The 13,603-nt window shown below is 32.5% G+C and overlaps 1 protein-coding gene across 1 annotated transcript in view; it reads right to left on the bottom strand.

The window, feature by feature from the left end:
- LOC139504000 (uncharacterized) overlaps window positions 1-13,603 on the bottom strand; it is a 74,270-nt gene that overhangs the window by 41,543 nt on the left and 19,124 nt on the right. The window contains exon 6 of the mRNA XM_071294050.1: window positions 2,531-2,629. Within this exon, the coding sequence (XP_071150151.1) occupies window positions 2,531-2,629 (99 nt within the window). The remainder of the gene's footprint in view (window positions 1-2,530; window positions 2,630-13,603) is intronic.

Genomic DNA, 13,603 nt, shown 5'->3' with positions numbered 1-13,603 from the left:
TGCCAAATACGGCTAAGTTAATGTATGATTGGGATAAGAATATCCTTAGTTTTTCGAAAAATTAAAAAAATTATAAACAGGAAATTTATAAAAATGACAACATTATTCATGTTATTGATATTCATTTACTGGGCTGCTGATACCCTCGGGGACGAAACGTCCACCAGCAGTGGCATCGACCCAGTGGTGTAAATAGTTATCAAAGGTACCAGGATTATAATTTAGTAGGCCATACGCGCGTTTCGTCTACATATGACTCATCAGTGACGCTCATATCAAAACATTTATAATACCAAACAAGTACAAAGTTGAAGAGCATTGAAGATTCATAATTCCCAAAAGTTGTGCCAAATACGGCTAAGGTAATCTATGCCTGGGGTAAACAGTTTTTTATTTTTTCGAAAACTTAAAAATTTTGTAAACAGGAAATTTATAAAAATGACAACATTATTGATTTTCATCTCAACACCGAAGTGTTGACTACTGGGATGCAATGTGCGTCCATTGCATTGAAATTGCTTCATTTTGTGTTAACACTCGGAATAATGTAGCTGAAATTCAAACTTTACATAGATTTTCGTATTTTCAAGAGGGCCTGATTCGTGTACTTAGAAATAAACGAGAAATAATTGATATACAATAACAAACAACAATTCATTTATTTAAAGGCTCAAGAGATGGGACAGAAGATAGCTGTATTAAAGTATTAAAATGTTTGCTGAAATAATAACGATATTTAAAACACAAAAGTTCAGAAATGAGAGTACATGCAGTTACTGATTGCTAGTTTAAAGCAAGAAAGAACTATTGAAAAAACCCGTCTCCATGACTTAACAAGGTTCCAGATCACAGCAACATGTATTGAATTAAGGATAAAGACGTCATTACCGATCAATCAAAAAGGTGAAAAGTTGCAATGACAAATTTGGATATATGAATATACGTGTAATAATAATATTAAGTTTGGTTTTAACTTGCAGTTAACAAAATCAATATTTTCCCCGATAAACAAAGTATTCAAGTAATTTTTACGTGTAGGAATTTAACTATGGAATTGTTTCATTTGAAAGATCGTAAGTTTACCCAGATCGTATTTTAATTTACGTCACATCAAAGTTCAAAAACAAAGAAATACGTTTTAGATTTAATTCAAGATTATCTTCTCTTGTGTATTTTCCTTTATTTCTAAATTGAGATATACATGTATCTTAACATATTCTAATATTTTTTGTCTTCAATTTTTCTATTCTAAAATTATATTACACACAATTGAGGAAGGAATGTCTGTTTTTAACACTCATAAATGTATATACTGTTAATGGAAGTCTACCCTTTCAAGTTAAAAAGGATCCATAAAACTTATTTTATGACATGTCATGCGTCTGATGCAGTTTTAGGGAAAACCTTCAATCGGAACGTTCTAACCTTAACATTTTAAAGCCATGGATGTGCACATAGGATACAACGTTAGTAACGTTATCACCAAACAGACACTAAAGAGAACAGAAAGAATCACGTTTTTTAAATGCAAATATAATGCAGTAAATATATACAATAACAGTTGGCTTGAATGCCAATGAGACAACTCTCCATTCCAGTTAGAATTTGTTTCACACTTTTTGAAAATAAACCATTAAAGGTCAAAACCTTCAACAAGTAGTCTTGGCTCACTTCGTAAAGTATTAAAATTTATATTGATGATATTAAACATTAACATGTGATTATATATAGGAAGATGTGGTGTGAGTGCCAATGAGACAACTCTCCATCCAAATAAGAATTTAAAAAAGTAAACCATTATAGGTCAATGTACGGCCTTCAACACGGAGCCTTGGCTCATACCGACCAACAAGCTATAAAGGGCCCCAAAATAACTAGTGTAAGATCATTCAAAAGGGAAAACCAACGGTCTAATCTATATAAAAAAACGAAAAACGAGAAAACGTATAAATTACATAAAGAAACGACAACTACTGTATATCAGATTCCTGACTTAGGACAGGTGCAAACATTTGCAGCGGGATTTAAATGTTACCAAACCTTCTCCCTTTTTCTGAAAAAATAGCATAACATCACAACATAGAAAAACACACGACAAGATATCAATTGGCAGGAATAACTCAATCAAAAAACGTGCATTTATACACTTTGCACGAATAAATTTGTGATCTGCGATATCTGAATGCAAATGCACAGTTCATAAAATATTAGGGACAGACAGTCAAGATCAAAAAGCAAACAAACAAGTCCAAACAAAGCCATGGCAAGACACCACTGCGAAATAGTTAACCCTTCGAAAATTATAACTTTTGAAAAAAACCCCAGTTCTAATAATACAGGTTAATCTTTAAGTTTATACACATGTAGTGAAAATTAGAAGATATTCCAAATAATCAAAGCTGGTATATAGACAAGTTTCATATTGATATATGATAACAAAAAAGTATTATAAACAGTATCAATAGGTCGAATTAACAAGAAAATGCGATTTGATTTGTTCATTTTTTAGTGTGATTTATCGCCAACTGACCTGTTCTTGTAAATTGAGATCAATCCCAGCATCAATTAGAAACTTGACAATTTCTGTATTACCGTTTAATGCAGCGAGGTGAAGTGCAGATTTACCATTCTGGATAAACATGAATAAAAATAATGAATTCAACATAATCTTGAATGATTAACGAAACAACTCATGTTCTCAGAGAAAAAAATATTATTGCACTACTGCTATAATTAACTGGTTAGCCGATATCACATTTAAATCAGAAATTACTATTAACATTTACTGCATGTATGCATTTTGAAATAATATAATGCATCGTGTATTGAAATTAACAAACATATATAATCTATACCTTTGAACTTGACGGTAACATATGATTTACAATCAGTGAATACTTATAGTATGATCCCCACGAAACTTATACTATTTTACAATGACCTACAGTATAAAACGAACACTTTGCAGTACACACAAATTAAAAAAAACCCAAAAGCTTAAAAGTTAAAGTTAACATTTATACATGAAATGCTTTAGAAAATAAACTGTACTGTGTAGTAGTGTCTCTCTTCATCACTAAGACCAAATAATGTTACCGTTTTTGAAAATATAATTGAGATTTTGAATAGTGAATATATAACGTTTTTGAACTTAATAACTAGTGGATAGGATGATAACAGTGATATTGAATCGCATATATATTTAAAATAAATCGCATGTAGTAACCAATATTACATGATCATTTTATTTTAATTCTATCATTACACATCAAAAAGATAAGCATTCTACATATCGTGTTAAAACTAATGTTTATATCAAATATTTTGTATTTTCAAAAAGCGATCAAACTCAGTTTTCCATACCATCATTTATTCTACAAAAGACACACTTGCATACGAAATTGAAAATGAGCTAACTATTCGCACTTTATATACAATGTATGCATTTTGCTACAATAACTGTTAGGACCATACAACTTACACGTAAAGACACACTGTCACGGAATAAAAGTTCCTTTATAGCATAAGTTCCAAATGGAAATATTATTCTGGAATATTATTTCCACTGGAACTACTATTACAGTAAATGTTCCTAACTGAATAAATGGCAAAGAACATGTGTTCCAACAGGAACAGATATTATGGCATTTTTTATAACAAAGTTTCCAGTTGAACGTCTAACAAGCGGTTAAAATATATGTTGACAACACAAGTAATGACAAAATAAATCTATGAAATAGTTTTTTCAATGGATATATGTTCTACTGATAATTGTGTTTTTTTTTATGTTTATAAGCCAACTGATATCAAAAGTTTGTTTATTTCAAACGGTCAACATGAATAAAAGTTAACATAAAATTGAGATTGGAAACTGGGAATGTATCAAAAGGATAACAGCCCAACCAATGAGGAGAAAACAGCATATATGGTTTGTTTTTCACTTCACATTTTAACACACATTAGTACATATGCAAAATAATCCAATATAAATGCCTACCTGTGACTTTGACAAAGCAGTAGGTTCATTAAGACTCCCTTTTAGCCCCCCAAATTTAGCAATTTTTCAAAATGGTTAAAATACAAACGTTTAGCTATTTATTGTAAAATAGAATACTTCTGCTACATAAATAGAGGATGTTTTTGACAAATAATGCACATAAATAGGGTTTTGTACTCTATTTGGCCTTTTTAACATTTTTTTATTAGAGTGTCACTGATGAGTTTTTTTTTAGACAAAACGCGCGTCTGGCGTGTATATATAAAATGTTAATCCTGGTATCTATGATGAGTTTACTAGCATCATTAAGTCATGCTAAATTACTGAAATTTTCACAATTTTATTATTTGAGTTAAATTTTAGACAGTTTCCGTCTTAAATGGAAGTGGCCGCATTCGTGTTCATTCATAATATTTGAATGTAAGTTGTAGTTGATGATAATAAATAACATATATAAAGTTTGAGAGTGAACACGGATTCGGCCACTTTCAGGTTTGACAAAAACCATCTGAAAAGTTACATATTACGGCATTTTTGATAGATTTTTCTTAAATAGCTTGAATTTGAGCGTCTGAAATAAATAAATGAGTTTGAATCTTTCACATGAACTAATTGAATCGACTTAGGCAGGCTCTTAAGTGTTTAAAAAGTGTCTATATTCTATCATTATATGAACCTTAAATTTTGGGCCAAAATCGGCCCTTACCGAACCTACTTCTTCGTTAAACGATACTCCAAAATTGATCATAATCAATATAACATATACACCAGTGACTTTGGAAGATGCATGTAGTGCACTTAATCCATCTCTTTCAATGTTGTTAATATGTAAAAAAGTGAACTATAGAAAAATGTGGATGGTTATCTAGGCGTCCCCTCACAAATGATATCGGATATGTTCCTTGCGTTGTAACTACAATCCCCTTCTCTTTCATGAATATGACCTACCGAATAAGACTATTTACCGGATTTGTAATCACATAAGCAACGCGACGGGTGCCACATGTGGGGCAAGATCTGCTTACCCTTCCGGAGCACCCGAGATCACCCCTAGTTTGTGGTGGGGGTCGTGTTGTTTATTCTTTAGTTTTCTATGTTGTGTCATGTGTACTATTGTTTTTTCTGTTTGTCTTTTTCATTTTTAACCATGGCGTTGTCAGTTTGTTTTAGATTTATGAGTTTGACTGTCCCTTTGGTATCTTTCGTCCCTCTCTTAACATTGATTTTGAAGTTAGTTTAAAAAAAGGTTCACAATCTCCAACTTTATCACAGCTAGGTCGCCTTATTTGGGTTTTGGTAGCAATACACAGTTAGAAGTTTAGTTTCGCATTATGGCCCCTGTGAAATTTTTAAATATGAAAGTTTTTGTACAATAAAATTGATTTTTAGATAATTGAAGAATAATATAGCCTTTTTAGTGGGTTTATATGAACACTTAGATTGATTTTAACATGTTTTATAGGCCATTTCAGTGATTGACAGTCCGTATTTTCCTATCCGTACCGTTCATAGGTCCATAAATTATTGTAGAGTTTATTAACAAAGATTTTGCGCTCGATCAATTCAATTCAATTTTATGGAAAATCGAGCAGGAAGACATATGATTTTTTTGGGACCACTTGATAGATATAAACCTATGGATTCAGGAAAGGTATCACTGTAATTCATTGAAATTTTCCTTTAGACCAAATTTTGGAGACTTTTGTGACATGTTCACCCCCCTTTTTTGCTATATTTTGTATCTAAGAAATGCAGATTGTTGCCATGGTTACACCCAAAAGGGATTATATTTCACCCTTATGACCATTAGAAATCAAATCCATGGAAGATTCTCTTTCTACAAGTATATACATGCATAACACACATATAAAGCCTTCTTTGTTAGACAGGAGGGGAAAGAGCGTGTTTAAAAATTATGAGTGTCAATTTTAAGTTTTTTTCCTAACTGTGTATTGCTACCTTTATTCTGATTAGGTCAAAACAATGCTTTTAAGTGTAATATATTTCAAGATTAGATGTTATTGAACATTATTGAATAATTCTTATATCATTTGCATATCTATAAATACTTGAATTGGATTGGTCAATTATAATTTTTCTCTTGGTTTACACTTCGATAAACCCTATTTCCGAAACTACTTTCGCAATCTATTCATGCGCGATACACACTCTTGCATGGATATTGGGATTTTCAGCAAGTTGAGATTATTAAAGAATTGCATAACAGTTGTTTCTATTCTAATGCATATATAACCCCAAAAAAAAGGAAATAAAATAAATGCAATAAACCTTCGAAAATGTAAAAAAATTAAATTTAAATAAATTCCGGGAAATTTCACGTATGATTTGGCGAATTTACGTCATGGCAAAACACGACGTCATACGATTGAAAACTTGCAGACGGAAGATTATTTCGTTACTTGTACGCTTCAAATTCGGATAGTATCTAATTAAAATGAAGTTTTTGAGGTAGGTTCTATTTCATTTTAGATTATGTTGCGTTTATCGGACATTTAAGTTTTTTAGAAAGTCAAGATGGCGGCGTTCTCCTTAGTTGTGCCATTGTGTTTCTGATGGTACATATATTAGCCATCAAAGAAAAATGTAAATTAGTAATCACGTATGCTTGCTGAAGAATTATAAGGATTAAACACATTTTTTTCTAGAGGTTATTGATGTGTAAACCGGGGCGATTAACTTACAAACTTTTATTCAGTTTGTAAGTTAAACGCCCCGGTTTACACATCAATAACCTCAAGAAAAAATGTGTTTAATCCTATATTAAATGATATAGAACCAAAATTCGTCATTTGTTGTGTTTTCGAAGTTTCATAGTTTAACGTATATTCACGTGTGTATTAGATGCAAAATCTGACACAATTACTACCCAATATCCAATTCGATCGAAAAATAATAATTTGATACTAAACCCCTAACGGGTGGATTGTGCCTGATGTTCATATGATAAAATCATAATATTTCAGTCAGTTTAATTGAAGTCTGGAGCTGGCATGTCAGTTAACTGCTAGTAGTCTGTTGTTATTTATGTATTATTGTCATTTTGTTTATTTGCTTTGGTTACAAATTATAACAACAAACTCGGACTTCTCTTGAACTGAATTTTAATGCACGTATTTTTATGCGTTTACTTTTCTGCAATGGCTAGAGGTATAGGGGGAGAGTTGAGATCTCACAAACATGTTTAATCCCGCCGCATTTTTGCGCCTATCCGGAGCCTCTGGCCTTTGTTAGTCTTGTATCATTTTTATTTTATTTTCTTGTGTACAATTTGGAAATTAGTATGGCGTTTATTATCACTGAACTAGTATATATTTGTTTAGGGGCCAGCTGAAGGACGCCTGCGGGTGCGGGAATTTCTCGCTACATTGAAGACCCCATGGTGACCTTCTTCTGTTGTTTTTTTTCTATGGTCGGGTTGTTGTCTCTTTGACACATTCCCTATTTCCATTCTCAATTTTATAATTCTGCTTTAATTTTAGAGTGTTATGATGTTTATGACCGTTTTCATCAGTGTATGCAACGATTGTTGTCCTTTCCAGTTTTAAACATTTAAGTAGAGGCACAGTTGTGTTTTATTAGACCTGAAATCCCAGTTTTACAAACGTAAATCATAAAGAACAAAAATACAAATTTTTAGGGAAAAGTTTGTTTTCTGTTGCGTTAAAAGACTCATTTGAAGTATGATTTATGCTTTATTTGTAGTCTACATGTCTTCATTGAATAATTCAGATAAATGATCGATTTTCAAGAAAAAGAAATGAATAGTAACTTACACCATACTACATAAATGATTCACTTAATATTTGAATATTGCAAGTATTAACTTAAGTTCATGAATCAACACGCACATTAACATGAGCTGAAAAAGACCACCAGGAACTCCGACTATATTTTAGTATTGTCGAACTGGTTAGACTTAGATATGGTTTCAAGTGATACATTTTTAAATATGTTTACATTCCATCGGGATACTTTAAAAAGCATTGGGATACTTTGGCAAGTAGAAGTATATTTCTAAAAAAAAATTGGTACACTTTTAACGAGTACCATTATACTTTTAAAGAGAATCGGTATACTTTTATCAAGTATCAGTATAATCATAAATAGCAACGGTACATGTATACTTAGAATGATTATCAATACGTATTATACTCAGTCAACCATGAAATTTAGGTAATACTGAACAAGATGTGTTTGATTTGTGATGTCTGTTCAAAACTGTATTATATGATTGAAGCGATGAAGTCTTGTGGTATATAATTATTGATTCAGAGAATGATTTAAGTGCACAATGTTTATAAGGCATTCAAAAGTGAATGTACAGCATAGTGACTCCAAAACCTGTGACCTGAATTAAACTTTAGTGGCAGTGTTTGATTCGGGAAAAGTGCACAGCGAGCGTCCACACTCCATTAATCCTAGTGTGATCGAATATTTAACTGAAATCAACTTACATTGTCCTGTAAATTGACTTCTATGCCATGATAGATAAGCAATTGAACACTTTTAGAATTCCCGCAATTCGCAGCTAAATGTAGTGCGGTTGAACCATCCTTTAAATAGAAATACGTTAATGTTATTTATGTAGTTTATAATGAATATGTTAGAAAGAATCAATCAATATTATTCAAGAACACAAGTTTTTTACTCACATGACTAAAACGTATTCAAGAAAAAGATTCTAAAGCATCTCAACTGATAATCCTGTTTCTCATTTATTTTTTTGTTTTTTATTATGTGTTTTTGTCATAAGAAATACAAATTTATGTTAAAGGAGAAACATTTAGAATGTGCATGACTTCAGAATATATATCTATCAATTTTTAATTTCTAATTGTCCTTTTGATACCTATTTGGAACATCATGTTACTGTCATACAAAAGTACCAGGTTTACTCAACCACTTTCTACATAAAAAAATGTCTGTACTAAGCTTGGAATAGGAAATTTGTTATCCATCGTTTGATATGTTTGAGCTTTTGATGTTGTCATTTGATGAGGGACTTTCCGTTGTGAATAACATAGATATGAATACCATAAAAGTTATATATGAAAGAAAAGCGGTCAGACTAGGTCCTCATGAAATTGCATTCACATTAGAGTCATCTATAAAAATTGAAAATTTTAAATGTCGACAGTAATTGATAAGACAAAATTGGAGTCTGTAATTATGAAAATTTAGACATTTTATATAGTATAATATAGCTTGAGTCAAAGTACATTGTTTATGGTTTATAGTATTAGAATAATGATTGTATAAAAAAAATATGATTAAAAAGTATTAGCCTATCATGGTTATTGTAGTCAATGCACATATTTTATGTGGGTATCTTATACATATTTACTTACTATTTTGAAATTAAAGTATAGAAATGTTAGATGCTTCTAACCATATATGGATATAATTTTTTTATACACTAAATGTAAATCCAAGGTTGAAAGTGGACTATTTTTTTTATTGCCTTCTATTTACCCTAGATAGATGGTTTCACTTTGTAAACAAGGACCCTTAACCTGATCCTGGATGACTAAGGTAAATGTACACAGGAAATATTTACGAAGAAAAGGTTTATATGTCTTAAAAAATAAAAAAAAAATGTCGACAGTCACTCAATACGGACATTATGTCAGATTTTGGTTGATGTTGAGGAAATATAATCAAAGAAAGTGTAATACTAGTAGGAAAAGTCTTTTTTGTAGATATACGTTAACAGAATTAAATTTGCGTTGATGCAAAGCAAAATAAAGACCTGAAAATAAAATTGTTAATTCCGTGTGATAGAAAACAACACACAATGAACAGTAAATAACAGGAACTGTTTCATTACTATAATCAATAACTCTCAAGGTAAATCATAAGTGTATACTTGTTGAGATAGAATTTTCTTACACTTTGCCAAAAGGAAGATTATACAATGCTTTTTTCAAAAAATATAATATAAAGTATGGGTTACCGTGCTGTTTTCTAACATATGAGTCGCTGAAAATTGCCTAAATTTGGTTAAATTGTTTACGTAAGAAGATAGGTTTTATAATATATTTTAAGAAAATGAATAGAAACAAAATTGTGTCACCACTCTTGCTACAAGTGAAAGTTAAAAAAATCCATATCATGCCAGTATGATTACTTAATACCCCAGTCCCACTAGGCCACGATCGCACTACGATCTGTGAAAAAAATGCAAATTTTGATGATCGTGGTACGATCGTGTAGGTCGCAGTAAGGTCGTTCCACGGTCGTGGTGAGGTCTTCAAGATCGCTAAGAGCGTGGCCAACTTTGAACATGTTCAAAACAATCGTGATGTGGTCGTGGCGAAATAAGGTCGTAGTAGAAGCGTAGTGAGAGCGCACTAAGATCGTATTAAGATCGCAAAGGTCGCTGTACAATCGTAGCGAGAGCGTAGCGAAAGCGTGATTCTATTCGGAGATATTGCGCTACGATCTCACAGCGACGTTATCACGACCTTACTACGACCATCACGTTCTCACCGCGACCCAACTACGCTACCACTACGACTTTACCACGCTGTTCACGAATATTGTACGATTCTAGCACGCCCTTGCCGTCCTCATCACGCACTTCTCACGACCTTATTACGTTCAAACTACGACCATCATTTTTATTGTCATTTTCACATAAAATACTTAAAAAAATTCCGTAGATTTTGTTTGTCTGAATGTATTTATCCATTTGCTCTAACGGCTCAACCATGCTTCTTGTTTTTATATAGATAAGACCGTTGGTTTTCCCCGTTTAAATGGTTTAACATTAATACTTTTGGGGACCCTTTATAGCGTGCTGTTCGGTGTGAGCCAAGGCTCTGTATTGAAGGCCGTACCTTGGCCTATAATGGTTTACTTTTATAGATTTTTAGGTTGATGGAGAGTTGTCTTATTGGCACTCATACCACATCTCCTTATATATATTGACATATCTGTGTCATCTCTTCTATTGTTCACTAAAATATCGTCATTTGAGCTTTATGGACCAGCAATAGGTTGTAATTTAGGTTTCATTGGTCGTTCCGACATCTCTTGATATTATACTACTTATGTGTATAGTATCAGTTTAATTGAAGTCTGGAGCTGGCATGTCAGTTAACTGCTAGTAGTCTGTTGTTATTTATGTATTATTGTCATTTTGTTTATTTTCTTTAGTCACATCTTCTGACATCGGACACGGACTTCTCTTGAACTGAATTTTAATGTGCGTATTGTTATGCGTTTACTTTTCTGCAATGGCTAGAGGTATAGGGGGAGAGTTGAGTTCTCACAAACATGTTTAACCCTAATATTTTTGCGCCTGTCCCAAGTCAGGAGCCTCTGGCCTTTGTTAGTCTTTTGTTAGTACTATTTTAAATTTTAGTTTCTTGTGTACTATTTGGAGTTTAGTATACTGTTCATACTTTGTTCCCTCTGCCTCTGCCTCTATATCAATCCCTAGTAGACTTTGGTGGCCTGACTGTATTGTTTCAGAGAAATCTCCGTTTTAATCAGAAATAGAAGGAATGGAACTATATTGATATGAAACACGTTATTGACGGTATTGCTAAGAACGTAGTAAGATCGCGGTATGAACGTAGTATTATCGTGGTAAGAACGTGCTATAATCGCAGTAAGACCGTGTTGCAATCGGATAACTCGTGGTATGGTCGTAGTGAGAACGTGAAGAGCGTAGAAAGATCTTTATAAGCGTAGTGAGGTCGCAGAATAAGCGCGGTGAGAACGTGGTTTAATCGTAGCGGGATCGTTGTAGAAGCGTAATTAGGACGTACAAAATGTAGTAGCATTGTGAAAGCAACGAAAATTAACATGTTCATGCCGCTCATACCGCGACCTCACCACGATCTAAATTTATTTTAGATCGCGGTGAGCGTGGTGCGATCGTGGTCTAGTGGGACTGGAGCTTTAAGAGATATCTCCTCTCAAATGGCCTATTTAAAAAAAATGATGATAAAAAAACTCATTATTTGATATTTGTATAAATATTTTGAATAATACAACAAATCACCAAGTTTCTTTAAATAAACTGACAGCCTTACCATTACTTTGCAAATCTGTCTTGAAATTTTACAGTTTTAAGCAAATAATTAGACCGATTTGTGTTTACTGAGATTGAACAATCCAAGATGGTGGTGTACCATGAATCTGCCTTAAAAAATTGAAAATTCAGGCTAAAGTCTTTCAACATTGCAATCTTCCATGAAGGCACACACATTACTCTTAGTAAATATATATGAGAAGATTTACCCAAGCTAAAATGGCGGCGTTGACCGTAAAATAATCAGAGAAACAAATATGACAAAGGTTTGCTTATAGCTAACTAGTTTTGAAAAAAAAATGTAATTTTGAGAAACTAAAAAAACCAGAAGTAGTAAGGGTATAGAAATAGATAGAAAATAAGGGAGGCATGTGTTTTTTTTATTATCACTTGGTTAGAATTTGAGATTTAAAAGCTAGTATCATTATATAGGGGCGTTACATCAACTAAAAGAAACGATAGCCAGTAGGTAAAACTCACAAAATCAAACTTAATTTATTTTGTGCAACTTATCATTTTGCCGGAAAGGTAAACAAGCATTCGACATGTGTTGTTGACTACTATGTTTGCAACGAATAAATTTACATCGACCCATCTGTAACTTCAATGCATTTGTTGAAGGCCGTACATTGACCTATAATGGTTTACTTTTTTAAACTGTTATTTAGATGGAGAGTTGTCTAATTGGCACTCACACCGCATCTTCCTATATCTATTTGTCAGTTTGTTATTAAACATAATCATAGCATTATAACTTACCTTGTTCTGTAAGTCCATATCAATTCCTTTCCAAATAAGCCAATCGTACATTTCTGAATTGCGTTTATGTACTGCATGATGGAGTGCGGTCGAACCATCCTTGATTGAGAAAACAGTACAGTCATGTTGGATACAATATTCATAGTTTTTATTAAAACTTCTATAATAGATTACTGTCTCAATCTGATTCTGATCAGTAAAATATTAATTTGTGCTAAACATGTTTCTTGTTGTCATATTTTAAACTTCACCAGTCAAACCACCAACACATTAGTTCTTCATCAAAGCACCAAATCTAAACCTTAAGGGTTTGATTATTCAAATCCATTAGTATAAAAATGTTTGTTATTTACAGAGAGCCTACAAATGTAATGTCTTTTAATTTAATCTGGCGTGATTACAAAATTTCAATCTTGAATCATGAAAAGTTTATTTACATTTTTCGATGACAGAGCTGGTGGAAAATGAATTACATGGTGAACCACCAGCCCAGTAGTCAGCACTTCTGTGTTGAAATGAATCATCTTTAAAATTGTCATAATTTAAATTAACTGGTCACAAAACTGTGATGGATTTCCTACTTCAGAACTTGATGTATATGGCCAAACTTTCAGGAATTTTTGGTCCTTAACGCTTAACAAATTGTACTTTATTTAGCTTTTTTTAAAGTTCATATGAGTGGAGCGTCACTGATCAGTATTAAAGCCCTGGTCACAACGAACCCACGACACATGTATGCAGCTCCACGACATGAAATTTGGTCAAATGTCAGGTCATCTGTGATC

This window comes from Mytilus edulis, chromosome 14 (genome assembly GCF_963676685.1).
Source record: "Mytilus edulis chromosome 14, xbMytEdul2.2, whole genome shotgun sequence".
In the NCBI taxonomy this organism is placed as follows: domain Eukaryota; kingdom Metazoa; phylum Mollusca; class Bivalvia; order Mytilida; family Mytilidae; genus Mytilus; species Mytilus edulis.
The sequence above is the reverse complement of the archived record's forward strand: the minus strand, read 5'-3'. Positions and strand labels throughout refer to the sequence as shown.